The 16,254-nt window shown below is 45.2% G+C and overlaps 1 protein-coding gene across 3 annotated transcripts in view; it reads left to right on the forward strand.

Annotated features, from left to right (window-relative positions):
* The window catches only part of RASSF5 (Ras association domain family member 5), a 112,762-nt gene that overhangs the window by 65,821 nt on the left and 30,687 nt on the right, over window positions 1–16,254 (forward strand). Inside the window, exon 1 of one of the 3 annotated variants that reach the window (XM_036753240.1) lies at window positions 2,268–2,638. The exons of the other annotated variants lie outside the window; for them this stretch is intronic. Coding sequence (XP_036609135.1) covers window positions 2,519–2,638 — 120 coding nt within the window. The 5' untranslated portion in view covers window positions 2,268–2,518. Of the gene's footprint in view, window positions 1–2,267; window positions 2,639–16,254 lie in introns of those variants that run through there. 3 annotated transcript variants of the gene reach the window in all.

Genomic DNA, 16,254 nt, shown 5'->3' on the forward strand with positions numbered 1-16,254 from the left:
CTGAATATCTAAATGGCAGAAAGAACCAGGCTCTGCTGAAGGAGGAGGCTTTGGGGAGTTTGTGGAATGGTTCAGGACTTGGGGTAGCAGGTATTCAGTACTGAAGGAGCCTCGATTAAGTCAAAGCATACACAAGATCCTTTGTGATCTTACAGGTACAGTTAGGGCTGGAAGACTGGGCATATCCTGTGCCACCACTAGTTCTGGGTATCTAAAGGCATTGCTGCATTTCCCTTGGGCTCTAAGCCCCATTATTTTTTTAAAGTTTATTTTTTGATTTCAATATTCACTTACATAAGTTTTAAATTTTCTCCCCCTTCCTCCCCTCCCCAAGATGGCATGCAATCTGATATAGGCTCTGCCTGTACATTCTTATTAAACATATTTTCACATTAATCATATTGTATAGAAGAATTCGAATGGTTGGAAGGAATCATGAGAAAGAAGAAAACAAAACAAAAAGAGAAAATAGTCTGCTTCACTCTGCATTCGGATTTCATAGTTCTTTCTCTGGATGTGGATGGCATTTTCCATCGTGAGTCTTTTGGAATTCTTTTAGGTCCTTGCATTGCTGAGAAGAGTTAAGTCTATCAAAATCAGTCATCCCACACTGCGGCTATTACTGTGTACAATTGTTCTACTGGTTCTGCTCACTTCACTCAGCATCAGTTCTTATAAATCTTCCCATGTTTTTCTGAAGTCTGCCTGCTCATCATTTCTTATAGCACAGTAGTATTCCATTACATTCATATACCACAACTTGTTCAGCCATTCCCCAGTTGATGGGCATCCCCTCAATTTCCAGTTCTTTGCCACCACAAAAAGAGCTACTATAAATATTTTTGAACATGCAGGTCCTTTTCCCATTTGTGTGATCTCTTTGGGATACAGCCCCAGACGGGCTATTGCTGGGTCAAAGGGTATGCTCATTTTTATACCCTTTGGTAAGCCCCATTATCTTTAAGGCTGGTATGGTACCTGTATAATGCTGAGAAAACAGACAAATGTGTTCCAGCACTAGCCCATAGGAGGCAGCATGGCATAGTCAAAAGAACATTGGCTCCAGAGTCAGAGGTTGTGGGTTCAAGCCCCACCTCTTTCCCCCTTGTATGACCTCAGGTCAGTCTTTTAATCATGCTGGGCCTTAGTTTCACTTATGTACAGTGATGGAGTTTTGAGTAGATGGTTCTGAGATCTCTCCTAGCTTTAAGTCTATTATCATGGGGACCAGAGGTTGAAGGGGAGATGACCAGCCTTACCTTATGACATATTTTCCAGAAGGACCAGAAGGACCTCTGCACATCTTTATAAGACAGGCTAACAGATTCACAAGCATTATTCTAGCCAGTCAAATGGGGATTTGCAAATGAACTGTCCCCGATGTTGGGATTGGGCAAAGAGTCTAATAGAAACTTCTCTTAGTCATCTAAGAATATGTAAATAAGTTCTGTACAGTATCGAGAATCTCTAAAAATTAATCCCCCCTCTGCAATTCCTAAAGACCCCAGGTCAGGTGTATGAGAGAGACAGTTTTTTTTTTTTTTGCATACACCAAGCATATGTTCACAAGGACTTTGCAAGACTCTTCTAGCAACTCCTCAAGTAAAATGCTATTTCTTGAACGACTGGCATTTATTGAGGTCTTTCATTTTTTAGTTCGTGTCGATTGACCCAGCTTCCTTATTCCAGAAGCAGAAAACCAGAAGGTCTGCCACTGAGTGTAGGAGAGAGAGAGAAGAAGGAAGGAAATTTTGCACGTTTTTATCCATATCACCTAATCATCCATGGTTGATGAAGAGTGGGCCGTGTTTCTTGGGGTCTAGAGAGCGAATGGCTTGCTCTCAGCCCCCCAATCAGGCTTGAGGGCTACCATCACCCATCCTTACCTGGGCCCCCGAGAGGTTGGCTGGCAGCCCCCCAGCTTAGCCTGCACCCCCAGGACTTATGACAGCTCGAAGGAAGCCTGAAGAGAAATCTTGCAAGAGGAAGTGGCTTCTGAACCCCTACTGCAAACTCTTGAGAATGGCAGGAAAGGGGAGGGGGGGCAGGGGCCAGTGGTGAGATGGTGAGCTTTGCATGCTCAGCCCTGCTGCGACAGCTAGGAGATTAAACCACAGATGGTGAGTGAGTTTGAGAGAGGCAAAGAAACTCACCCAGGTCTGACACCGGTGTTTTGTAGCTGCGCCTATTGGGGAAAGGAGGGCTGTGGGCGGGGAAGGGAGAAGGTTAGCCTGCCGAGGAGTCAGCGGTCTTTCTTTAAAGTAAAGGAAGGAGGGGGCCAGAAAAGAGCCGCAGAAGCAGAGGAATTGGAGGCGAGAAGGTGTTGGAGGCAGGAGCACGGGGGAGCTAAGCACACAGGATCCTGCTTGGTCACTGGCTGAACAGGAACTGAATTGAGAAATCCTCTCTCCCTGCTGCATTCGGAGCTCCGGGGGTCTCACCCCCGCGCACGCTGCCCCCGGGCTGCCTCGTGCCCATGAGCTAAAGAGCCGCCCCCCGTCCCGGGTGCCCGCGGTCGATGACCGTGGACAGCACCATGAGCAGTGGGTACTGCAGCCTGGATGAAGATCTGGAGGACTGCTTCTTTACTGCCAAGACTTCCTTTTTCAGGAATGCACAGAGCAAGTCCCCCTCCAAGGTAAAAAGGAAAACCCAAAGAGGGAGGGAGCTACCTTTATTTGGGGGCGGGGGGGGGGGGGGATAACCCTTGTGTTCGAAAATGAGCGCTAAGGGCTCCTCCAACTCCCTAGACCATGACAGGATGGATGCCTCACCCTCAGGAAGAAGCTGCATGTCTGGATGTCTGTCTGTTTCTCAGTGCATGAGTGGGCAGGCATTTTTTTTTTTGCCTTTGGGATAAGTAAGGCTGCCTCCTCTGAAGATGCCAGGCTGGATAGGGGATAGCGGATGGCCTGGCACCTTTGGGCAAATTGGTTTCTCCCATCTTAATCTTATCAGAACGATCCTCTAGCTCTAGGTTGGGTGGTCTTCCCCAACCGTGATGATGGTGTGATCTCCTGGTGGCCCGGTAGCCCAGTGTCACTTGTGAATGTAAAAGGGTAAAAGTTGGCAGCACCCTCTGCCATTATGAGCTAAATCCATGCCCCAGAAGGATTAACTGGAAGGTGGATGCCTCTCCAGCTCTTAGCAGGACAAAGGTGGAGACTTCCGCATTTCAGTCCCCATAGAGCTTTGCTCAGAAACCATCTTAAAACAGAGCTCTCCAACTCTGCAGAAGTCAAGGGTATTTAAAGAGGAGCAGTGACTTGAATGCCTCTGAGCTAATAATTTTCCCACACTTCATAGTTTTAACTTCCTGGATTGCTTTGGGCCCCTACCATGGCTTACATGAAACTTTGGAATTGGGGGTGTTCCCCTGGCTGCTTCTCAAACACAACCAACATGTCTCCTACCCCCCACAAAATGGTTGCAGTCTTGTCTCGTTATCTGTAACGTATCTTGGCTGTAGTGGTGGCAGAGTTGTTTGCTTGGCTTTTTTTTTTTTTAATCAGGAGAGGAGGGCTCTGAGCCAAACTCTGGGAGAGGCTGTCTGAAAAGGGACCATTTGTTGGGAGAGATTGAGCTGTTAAATTTCACAGGTGTGTGGCAGGCTCATCATTAATTCAAGATTTTTGTCCGGATTATAGTTAACAACAACAACAAAGATCTCAGTCTCATCTCTGGGGCCTCCCTATCAATAATTCACCTTGCCAAGAGCCTGTGTTTAAACTGAATTCTAAGGTCTCATATCTGGGAAGTGATCATAACAATTAGGGGGAATCCTTCCCTCCCCCCACGCCCTTGCACCTCCTTGTACCCTCTCCCCCCAATTCCCTTGACCTCTCTCTGCTTGGCAAAAATCAAAGTTCTTTTCTCCATACTTTGTGTGTTGGTTCAGTGTTAGTTCAGTCCCTATGCCCTTTGCCACTAGTTGTCTGGTCTTCAAGGGAGCAGGACCTGGAAATGAACATGCTAGATTTGGAGTCCGAGGATCTGGGTGATCTTTTTCTAGCTGTGTGATGGGGCAACCCAAAAATCTCCTGATGGCCTTGGGCTGCATTCAGAGAGGCCTAACTTCCAGGAAAAGAGGGATCCCCCTCTACTCTGTCCTCATCAGACCCCATCTGCAATATTGTGTTCAGTTCTGGGCACCCAGTTTAAGAAGAACATTGATAAGCTACAGAGTATACAGAGGAGGGCAGTCTATATGGGGAAGGGCCTTGAGTCTATGACATGTGAAGGTGGGTTAAAGAAACTGGGCACATTTAATCTGGAGAAGAGGAGATCCAGGAAGGACGTGGTAACTGTCTTCAGGACTTGAAGGGTTTTCACATAAAGGAGGGACTAGATTTTTTTTCCAGCTTGGCCCCTGAGGGCAAAACCCAGAATGGTGAGGTTGAGGAGGTATTCAGGAGGCCATTTTAGGCTTTTTAATCCTTAGAGAGGTTGGTGGCATGGTGGATCAAGTGCCAGGCCTGAAATCAGGAAGACTCCTCTTCCTGAGTGCAAATCCAGCCTCAGATACTTCCTAGCTGTGTGACCCCAGGCAAGTCACTTAATCCTGTCTGCCTCAGTTTCTTCATCTGTAAAATGAGCTGAAGAAAGAAATAGCAAACCGCTCCAGTATCTTTGCCAAGAAAACCCCAAATGGGGTCACGAAGAGTCAGACATGACTGAACAACAGCAACAATCTTTAGAGCAGACTAGGCTTCTTCAAGTGGTGGTGAGTTTCCCCACTTTGGGGGAATCCAGGCAGAAGATAGACAACCACCTGTCAGATACATTATAGCAAAGATTCCTTTCCTGTATGAGTTGTACCAGAGGTCCCTTCCAAGTCTCAAATTCTGTGACTCTGCGACTGGGCAAAGCACTTCGTCTCTCTGAGCCTCAGTATCCTTACCTGAAAAATGGGTATAATAATTCTTGTGTCTTGCCAGTCTTAAAATCTGACCCTATAAAGGACCAGGTCCATGCCAGCTTAACTCAGTAAAATAATAGCTCATATTTATACAGTGTTTTAAATTTTGCAAAACACTTTCCTCCTAGAAGAGGTAGGTAGGGCAGGTCTTATGGCCTTACATCTACAGTGCCTAATGCAGCGCCTGGCACATATTAGGTACTAAATAAATTTCTTTTGATGGATTATCACCAATTTACATATAGGAAATGGAGCCTGGAATGACTTGCCCAGGGCCACGCAATTTTCAAGTGTCAAACTCAGGACTCCACCCTAGCAGATGCCTCCTGACTCCAAGAACATACAGCACAGAGAGGTGATTAATAAATGCTTTGGAGGTGGAAAATGTCAGTGATATTTTAACACCTCTTTCTTCCTGCTCTCTGGAGAATTGCTGCTTTTGGAGGGTTTGGGCTGAATTATAATGAGCTTTGATATCAGGCATAGACACTTTCTCCACCAGCTGATTCCCTTTCAGCCTGGAGCTCCACGTGGTAGGGCCTGGAGATGACTGAGAAATCACTCTAGTAGAGCTGGGATCAGGGGGTGGGGTGGGTGGGATGTCACTATGGCTGGAGAGATGGGCTAGGCTCAGGGAGAGGTGCATGGGGCTTGGAGGCTGGGGGTGAGGGGGAGGAATCTGGTGGGACAGCTGCCCTTATAGGAATGCTACAAAAATGTATTATTTTAAAATGGCATTTTCCAGAACTCACTTCTTACTGAGCTTTGCATCCAAAGGGGATTTTTAAAAGATTCTCTTCCTTACGTCATGCAGATTTGCTTTTCCTTGACTGTTTTCCTCCCTATGGAATGAGAAGAGCTGAGTTTCTAAAGGATTCCTCTCCTTCATCAACTCCTACCTCCAATCCTGGGAGATGGGGTCCCCCGGGATGGGGGGGCACACTTCCTGTGTTCCTCTGTGGCAGGGGTGGCAGAGCCCCCACACATTGGAGAGGCTGTAGCACCTGCTATAAATAGCCCTGTCAGAACAACCTGTCTCCTCCCCAGCTCCTTGCTGGAGCAGGAACACAGCAACATCTTGCTGTTGGCAAGAAGCTTCCACACAGCTAATGCTGAATCCCACCCCTTCAAAGGGATCACCAACCAGGCCTCCCTCCCATGTCTGTGTCCTCACTCTACCCCTGGGAGGAGACGAGAGGAAGCAGTCAGTCACCTCCTCCTCTCACAGAGAAGGGGAACCTCACACCCGGAAGTGTGAAGCCAAGGTCGAGTCAGTAATAAGAGAGAGAGTCACTGGCTGGAGTCACAAAACAGAAAGTTAGAATGTTATACCTGGATGGGACCGTAGAGGTCCTCTGGTCCAAATCCCTCATTTTGCAGAAGAAGAAACTGAGGACCAGACTGGGGGAGGGGCTCTCCGACTCAGACTCCAGCTTTTTTTCATGTTAGACTAATCCAGCTCGGGGCCTTCTTTCACCAGAAGGCCATCTGGCTGCCTTCTTCTGGCCCAGTATCTCATTCAGTGGGATAAGACTTAATTTCGAATCACCATTCTCAGCCACAGCGGGTAAATAGCTAAAGCAGGATGTTCTGGGGTGTTCCCCAGTATAGTCATAGAAAATTAGATAGGCCTCATATCTCATACATGTGGGTAAGATTGGAGTATATGTAAGTAATGGGGAAGTAGCAATTTTCAGTGAGTGGGGGCTCCACAGGCCCTAGAATGATGGTGGTAACCCCAGTGGTGGTTTTCCCTTTATGGTGTTTTTGGTTCTTTCACCTCCCCTCTTCCTTTCTGTTCCTACTGTCACCAACCTAGTGACATATGTCTAGTACTTAGCACCATGCCTGGCAAATAATGAATGCTTAATAAGTGTTTGTTGACTGACTAGTGAAGGCCCTCATTGTGTTCCAACCACCTTAGCTACTTTATAGGTCATTTTGCCTTTATTTTTCTCCTCTCTCCAGCTATTTTTCCACTGCTACCATACTAATCTTCCTTATTCACAGACCTGATCAGGTCACCCTTCTCAAAATTCTTCAGTAGCTCCCTACTGTCTCTTAATTAAAGTTCAGACTCTTTGGCTTGGCATTCAAGCCCTTTCACAGTCTGATGCCACTCTGCCTGTCTAATCTTTTCATACCACTCCCTTCCAAGTAGCCTGCATTCCATCCAATAAAACTGGACTGCTCTCCTTTCCCAGTGTATGTCCAGCACTTTCCCGCCTCTGTCCCTTTACTCACAGTGCTCCAATGCCCCTTTTCCTATATCCTCTTCCCCTGTCCCTTCTGGAAATCCTTTAAGGCTCAACTAAAATGCTGCTGCCTCCATGAAGCCTTCCAGGATTCTATCCTGCCAAGTCAGCAATGATCTCTTCCCTTCCCCAGCCCTAGCAACTCCCTAAGGACCCTACCTAGCATTTTACTTGGACCTCTCTTGTGTACTCATCTTATAATATTGTACAATGCTTTTGGGCACTTGTCTTATGGTATTGTATGATGCAGTTATCTGTGTTTTTGTTATTCGCTCACTAGCCTATGAGCTCCATGAGGGTGGAATGGTGCCTTAACTGCACCTTGAATCTTGCCTGGCACCATATTCTGCACACAGCAGGCGTTTACTAACCATTTGTTGAATTGAAATGAATGACTTTTTTCGGAATATATTTATGGTGGTTACTACAAATCCATTTGAAGCTAAAAGGTCAGATATGATTATCCCTGGTCTGGGAAATTAAGCCCTATGGAGATGAAGCCTTGAAGCTAGTCAGGGATGAGCCAGGATCATAATTCTGGTCTTCTGGCTCTGTGTGCATGAGCCCAAGGTTCTTGCAGTTAAACCTGGGACATGAGAAAAGCAAGGCTTGGTCCACTGAGGGAGCCGGAGGTAGATAGGTGCCTGGGAAGCCAGGAATCAGCTCTTCCGGGTTCTGTCCTGGTAATGACTTTTATTCCTGAGCTTTCCTTGGGACCCAGAAGGAGAGTCTGACCCAAGCCAGCCATATGGTCAGCTTCCATTACATGGGCTCTCAAATGCCTACAGATGGCAGCAATTTAAGATTTCAGCCACTGAGCAGTTGTCCAGACACAGCTTTTCCTAGAGCTCTGGAACCTGCCCAGAGTCCTGAGGGCTGCTGCCCATTGGGAGAGAGACAAGACAGCAGAATGTTAGAGCGAATTCCCCCAAGTGGTCCAGGCATTTCCCTTTACAGATGGGGAAAAAAGTCCTAGAGAGGATAAATGACTTCCCCACAACCACACAGCTTTTGTACGGCAGCACTGGGGCTGGGAGCCTGGTTTCAGGCTCTGAGGCCAGTGTTTCTCCAGTCATGGGATACTGCCTTCTCAAGATGGGCCACAAATGGAGTGGCACCACAGCATTGTGAAGATAGCCATGAATAGCCAGTCTTAAGACCTGGCGTCTACTCTTGGCTTGTGACTCGGGACAAATTATTTCTCTTCTAGAACTTACAACTTCCTAGCCTACAGATCCTAAAACCTGCCCCAACAACTTCACAGGGGTGCAGGACAGATGTCCTACCTACATTCCAAAAATGGTTCAATCAATTAAATATTTATTAAATACCTACTATAGACATTATGAGGATATATAAAGAAAAAAAAATATATATATATATATATCTCACAGTCCATGCCTTCAAGGAATCCTGCAGATAAGTAGGTATGACACGTAGGCATAGTGGATAGAGCATTGGACCTGAAGTCAGGAAGACCTGGGTTCAAATCCTGCCTCAGATATTGCCTAGCTTTGTGACCCTGAGTAAGTCATGTGACCTGTCGGTTTGCTCATCTGTAAAATGGAGCTAATACTAGCACCTACCTCCTAGAGTTGTTGTGAAGATCAAACGAGGTAATATTGGCAAAGTGCTTTGCAAATCTTAAAGCATTTATAAATTGAGTCATTATGATTATTATTGTTAATTCCTAGAAAGTAATGTACCAGATGAGAAGTATAGATAACAAGAGTCCTAGAGCCATGTGACATATAGTGAAAATGCCTGGATTTGGAGTTGGAAGAGTTGGGTTCAAGTTCTGTCTCTACTTAGTGGCTGTGCGACCTTGGGCAAGTCACAACCTCTCTGAGATTCAGTTATGACATCTCTGAAATTAGATTGAAGTCTTCCTTGAGGAGGGAGACGAGAGTTGTTTTTTTGAAGACATAAAAGGAAGAAGCTGCATCTTTGATTCTGTTAATCAAACTGAATTAATTCCATGAAAAGAGGCAGAGGGCAGAGGAAGGGCTAAGCTGGTGTAGAACCATGGACAGGTTGAGCTATGGCTGAACTTAGGGTCATTTTAAAGGATAATGCCCTACAAACCAGAGTGTATTGGGTAGAAGGTAGGGGGGAGAGAGAGAGAGAGAGAGAGAGAGAGAGAGAGAGAGAGAGAGAGAGAGAGAGAGAGAGAGAGAGAGAGAGAGAGAGACTCTGTGTATGTGTGTGTGTCACAGACAGAGGCAGAGACAGAGAGACACACACAGAGATGACTAGCTCTTGTGCCTTAGGAAAATCACTTTGACAGCAGAGGGGAGGATGAATTGGAATGGGGAAAAACCTGAAGCAGGAAATTCAATTAGAAGGCTGTTGCAGTGATGCAGGCCTGGAGTGATGAGAGGCTGTACCAGGGTGGTGGCTGGCTGAGTAGAGGGAAGGGGACCTGTATAGATGAGATGTTATGAAGGTGGAAACAAGATTAGGTAACAAATTGATGATGAGGGGTGAGTGTGACTGAGCTGTCAAGGACAACACCAACGTTTTGAGCTTGGGTGCCTGGGATGATGTATTAAAAGTTTCAAAGAGGAGAAAGGTTTTTTGGGGGAAAGATAATGAGTTCTATTTTGAACATGTTCAATTTGAGACTTTCAAAAGGTCGTTGGGGATTTAAGACCTGAAAATAGGAGAGAGGTCGAGGCTGATGTATAGATCTGAGAATCATCTGAATAGAGACAGTCGTTGAACTCATGGGAGCTCATGTGATCACTGAGTGCCACAGGATGGAACAGGAGTTCTTATCTTTTTTTGTGACATGGACCCTTTTGGCAGTCTTGTGAAAACTATGGACTCCTCAGAATATTTTCAAGTGTATTAAGATATATGGAATTACAAAGAAAAATAATTACGTTTAACTGTAGTTATTAAAAATATTTTTAAAAAGTTCATGGACCTAGGTTTAGAACCCCTTGTATAGGGGGAGAAGAAAAGAGGGGACATTTATGATCAAATGGGTGCTACCTCCACAAAGATCCAGCAAGGGAGACTGAGAAGGAGTTGTCAGGCAGGTAGGATGAGAACCAGGAGAGAGCTATGTCACAAAACCCCAGAGAAAAAAATATGCAGGAAGATGGTGATTGACAGTGTCAAAGGCTACATACAGACCAAGGATGGGGACTGAGAAAAGGCCATCAGATTGGCAGTTGAGACCACTGGTAACTTGGGAGAGAGCACTTTCATTGAATGATGATGTCAGAGACCTGATTGCAAAGAGTTTAGAGCTTATTGAAAGGAAAAGAATTAGAGACACCAGGTATTGACGGTCTTCTCAGGGAGATTTGCCATGGAAGGGAGGAGAGATATAGGATAACTGTAGGTCAGTTAATCAAGTGAGGATTTTTAAGGATGAGGGAGACATGGCCATATTTGTAGGCAGTAAGGAAGAAACCATAAAGACTAGTGAGAGAGTGGGAATTACAGAGGGAGCAATTGGCTAAAGCAGATGGGAGGGGGTTTTACCTGAGCAAGGAGGACAGTCTCATCACTTGAGACAGGGCTAGTGCAGATAGTGAGTTAAACTAGAATCAGAGAGACAGAGCTGGAAATGACCTTAGAGTCATCTGGTCTAACCCTCTCATTTTTCAGATGTGGAAACTGAGGCCCAGGGAAGTTAAATGGTGTGATCAAAGTCACACAGGTAGGAAGTTCTCCAGAGTCTCTAACCATCTGAAATCTCGGATCCTATGACTGATATCAGTGTCACTGAAGTGAAAATCCTAGTGACTGAACAACCAACCCCTTCAGGAAAAAAACAAGCAAACCACAAACCTCCCTGGCGGCTTTTTTTCCCCTTTTCCAAAAAGAGACATACCAATCTCTCGTCTTTCATTTGCTCAGCTGTTTGCCATGGTGACAGGCTGGGCTTGGTTGCTAGGCAGCCAGATTCTGGCACTACACTGTCAGGAGATGACTGGGCCCTTGCCTATGGATGGGGGCCTCAGGAGAAGGGATGCAGTGGAGAGGGACCCAAGGTGGGAGAGGAGAGAGGAGGGGAATTGGGGAGGGAGAGCTGAGATTAGGATCCCATCTATTTTCCTCCTTAAATCTCATTAAGCCAGAGTTAATAAGGGGAGGGGTGGGGCTGTAATCATAGGATTTAGTGCTGGAAAGAACCTTAGGAATCTTCTAGTTGCTGGATCAGCGTTGGAGCTGGAAGAGAAGTTATCAAATCCAACCCTTTTATTTTACAAATGAGGAAACTGAGACTCGAACAACAGAAGTGACTCACCAAAGATCAGAGTGGCCATCAGCATGATTTAGGGGCTCTTCTCCTTGCTTTCCTTTTCTAATTTAATTTTGTGCAAGTGGAAGAACTCACTCTGGCAGCATGATAGAGTGTGACTCATTGTGAGAGTTGCGCATTCGTAGTCTAAGGGTCTGGGTTGATAGGATCAGAGATTTAGAGCTGGAAGAGGCTTTCGAGGCCATCTCATCCAGCCCCTTCATGCTATAGATGAGGAAACTGAGGCCCGAAGAACTTGCCCCAGGGTCATACAGCTACTATCAAGTTGAACCCAGAATGTCCTGACTCCCAAATCCAGGGGTCTATCCATTGTACTGTTCCATTCGGTTCTGGTGCTGCCTGCCTGTGTGACCTAGTTCAAAGTCATTCCTCCCTCCAGATGAGAGCCTGTTTCTTCATTTATAAAGTGATCTCTCCCAACTCTAAATCCTGGGATCCTACAAATCTAGAAACCCTGGGTGCTTCTAGTCTGGGCCCAAGGTCAGAGTAGGATGGGAGCTAGAGGAGGAGCAGGCTGAAGACATATGGTTAGTATGGTGGGGGTGTGGAGGCTCTTAGGGCTTACCCAAGGACTTGGAGGGGTGGTTTTCAACCCCAGTTTCTTTTTCCCTATTTCCTACCTCCTCCATTCTTTGTGACTTTGGGAATGAACATCTCTGAGCCTCAGTTTCTCTCTATGTGAAATGGAGAGGATCTTTGTGCAGGATAGGGACTCCCAGCACATCCTTGTCTAGGAACAGTAAGAATTCTTGATATGTTCTCTGTTTGAGATGATGAATATTCAAAACAGGAAGAGCTTAGTCCCAATGTTGGTCACCAAGGTCCAGGCCTTTGAGGTTAGATGACATGCATGGTGGGTCAAGGTGGGGGGCTGTAGAATGACTAGGAAGAAGGAGACTCTGCCTTCAGTAATTGGTTGCTCTGAGCAGAAATAGCAGGTATGGAGCGGGAGAGGGGAGTCCCTTTGGTAGAATGGGTGTGATTGGAGGTAGATTTGAGTTACCTGAGTAATTAGACCCTAGAATTCTATTTTTGCCTAAATCATCTGGATAGCTGTTACTGTAGAGAAGGGACCACAAAGGACTGTATCCCCAGCATTTAGTGCAGTGATTGGCAGATTTTAAGTGCTTAATAAGGAACAACTAGGTGGTGAAGTAGATAGAGCTCCAGGCTGGCAGTCAGGAAGATTCACCTTCCTGAGTTCAAATCTAGGTGTGTGACCCTGGGCAAGTCACTTCACTCTGTTTGCCTCAGTTTCCTTGTCTATAAAACGACCAGGAGAAGGACATAGCAAACCACTCCAGTATCTCTGTCAAGAAAACCCCGAATGGGGTCACAGAGTCAGACACTACTGAAAACAACCGAACAACAGCAACAAGAAGCGCTTAATAAATGCTCGTTGACTCAGCAATATTTAGTACACGGTACGGCAGAACTCTGGCTAAGACACTGGGTGGTGTATGTTGGGATTTGCCTTTACAGGATCTATTGTCAGACCCCTTATGAAACAGATACAGAGAGGAGAGAGCACACATAAGAAAGACTTAAAGACAATTAACCAGTTAGGAGCAGCTCTGTAGCAGAGTGGACAGAGCACTTAAGAGTGGGGAGTACCTAGGTTCAAATCCCTCCTCAGACACTTACTAGCGCATTACCTAATCTCTCCCAGCCTCAGGTTCTCAGCTGTTTCTTGTAAGGAGGGTCAGCGTCTGATCCTTCATTGCTGCTCACACAGCTATCGCCACAATTCAGGGCCTCATTGCCTCTCGCCTAGACTGTTCCAGTTGATCCTCCTAATTGGTCCTCCTACCTCAGGTCTCTCCCTGCTCCAGTCCACTCAACTGAAACACAGATCTGACCCTGTAAGACTTCCCTACGTGGCCAGTTCCAATGGTTTCCTGTTGTTAACTCCTCTGTTGAGTTCTTAAAGCCCTACGCAGCCTGGCTCTAAATCATCTTTCCAGATTCATTAGACTTTCCTCCCCAACTTGCATTCTATGATCCAGCCAAACATGCCCTCTCTGCTCCTCGCACCCGTGTCCAGAATATATGCTCTTCTTACCTCTGCCTCACACGGTCCCACTTTCATTTCAAGATACATTTCGGGTACCATCTTCTACAGGAAGACTTTCTTGATTTCCCCTGCCCCCTTAACTGCTAGTACCCTCTCTCCCAAATTACCTTGGATTTAGCTACTGGATGTGTGTACACACACACACACACACACACACACACACAGTAGCTAAATATATATTTAAATAAATATATGATATGTAAAATTAATTTGCATTTATATATACGTAAATATATGGATAGATATAGATATGTACATGCACATATATGTGTATATATTAATTTTGTACTATGTATACTTTATATGGACCTCTTGTCTTTCCCCTTAGAATGTAAACTTAGTGCAAATATGGTTTGTTTCGTGCTTTATACTAGAGTCTCCACACCTAGGACATTGCCTGGTCAATAGTAGATAAATGCTTGGTAAATGTTTGTTGATTGATTGAAGTTGAGAGAAGATGGGAAGAATGATGGGAAGGTAGGATTTTAAAAGGAGAGAGGAACGGAGAAAATCGTTTCTTCCTGTTGCCTACCAGAGACTCTGGAACGGGACCCAGGTGCCCTAGTTTCTGGTAATCTCTCTCTTGCTAGCTGGGTCTCTTTCCCAAGCCTCCTTTCTTTAGCAGATGAAGGTGGATCTAAGTCCCTTTCTCCTCACAGGGTTCACTGCTTTTTGCCTCTGATCTATTTAAATTACTGATGATGCCCAATGAAGCTGTTCCTGCCAAGAACCAGAAGCCCAGCACTTGCAGGAGAGTGAGAGAGAGAGAGATCAATGTAAAGAAGCTCATGAAATTACTGGGCATCTTAGTATTACAGGAGAGGACTGTCAGTGCAGCATCCCTGACTGCTCCCCACAGCCACCTTTGTAGCATTGAGGGCTCTGGGGTGTTTCTTAAAAACCTTGGCTCCTGGATGACATTGGTGTGTTGGCTGTAGGAGGCAGCCCCGGTCTGGGAATAAGGAGATATGGTTACAAATCTCAACTCTGCCACTTGCCAGAAATGTGCCTATGAGAAAGTCACTTAATCTCTCTAACTTTAGTTTTCCTCATTAAAAAATAAGGATAAGACCTCCCTCACAGTGGTGAGGAAAGCACTTTTTAAACCCTTGAGGGCTGTATAAATGTGAGTTGTTAATTTTTTGGATGGTTCAGACCTGTGATTTCATCTTTGTAGGGACCTCCCATAGTCTATGAAAAAATCCTTTCATTGTCCCAGATAAGCAACTCATGTATAATTTATATATCAGGAAGTTTCCTGGGGGGCTGAGAGGTTACATGACCTTTCCCCTGGTGCCTCAGCTAGTATGTGTCGAAGGAAGACATTCCTGTCTCCAAGGCTGACCCGCTATACCACACTGAAGAGTGCTTAATAACAAAAAGATAACTGAGACTCAGTTTCCTCAAGAGACTTTCCTTCCAACACAAGGCTAGTTAGTACCAAAGCTAGGAAGGAAGGAAGCCAGGAAACAAACATCTACTAAGTGTCTATTATGCAGTAGAGCTGATCACTGGAGTTATGGACTTAGATGGGACAATTCATAGTGAGAAAGTAGAAAATTAAGAGAAAGTGGGTATAAGACAAAATCTTGGCCAAAAACAAAAAATAAATAAATTTTAAGGGGTGGAAAGAATGACAGATTTGAAGAATTTCAGAGTTGGAAGCATTCTCGTCAAAGAATTTCTGGGGTAAAAGGCTGAATTTTGAATCAGGAAGAAGTAGGTTCAAATCCAGCTGTACAACCCTGAACAAGTCACTTAACTTCTCTAGACCTTAATTTCCCCATCTGTAAAATGAAAGATTTGGACTCAGTGACCTCCCAAGGCCCTTCCAGCTCTAATGCTACATCAGTGGTGTCAAATTCAAATAGAAGAGGATCCAGGCAGGTGGCATATTGACTCAGAAAACCACAAGTTAGCATTACCTGTATTGTATTGTCTTTTTATTTATTTTGTTAAAACATTTCCCAATTACATTTTAATCTAGTTGGCCAAGTTTGACACCTCTGTTCTATATATCCAACAAGTATTCATTCAACCTCTTTTAAGGAACCCAGATCAGGGAGAGCTCACTCCTTCTCAAGGCAGCCCATTCCATTTGTGGATAGTTCTCATTAAAAAGTTGTTTATTATTTTTCTAAAATCAAGCTTAAATTTGCCTTTTGCAACTTTTAGCTATTGCTCCAAGTTTCCCTCTTTGGGACCAAACAGAATAAGCCTAATACGTTTTCCACAAGACAGCCCTTCAAACACAAATGAGAACCCGCCAAGTCCTCCCCAAGGAACATCCTCAGTTTCTTCAACTGACGTGCATGTGTCATGGAGTCAAGGCCCTCTACTATCCTGGGTGCCTTCGTCTGGATGGTCTCTAGTCTATGTCTGTCCTCTTTAAACAGAACTCTTCAGAACTGAATATTTCAAATGAGGGGAAACTATGATCTCTTATAGATGGAGCCTAAGATCACATTGCTTTTTTTTTTTTTTTGAGGAGGAGGAGGATAAGGAAAGAGCAAAGAATACCAAGATGGATTGGGCAAAGAGTCAGGGGAAGGACCCTGAAAACAACAGTCAGAGAAGCAGAGGGTATCCACTGAATCAAAGGCCACTTAGAAGTCAAGGAGGATGGAGACAAAGAAAAAGGCCATTGGGTTTAGTGAAGAAGGTCACTAGTCAGTTCGGAGAGAGCAATTTCAGTAGAGAGGAGGGAATGGAAGCCAAATAAAAGGGC

The sequence above is a fragment of the Trichosurus vulpecula genome, chromosome 4, assembly GCF_011100635.1.
Source record: "Trichosurus vulpecula isolate mTriVul1 chromosome 4, mTriVul1.pri, whole genome shotgun sequence".
NCBI lineage: Eukaryota > Metazoa > Chordata > Mammalia > Diprotodontia > Phalangeridae > Trichosurus > Trichosurus vulpecula.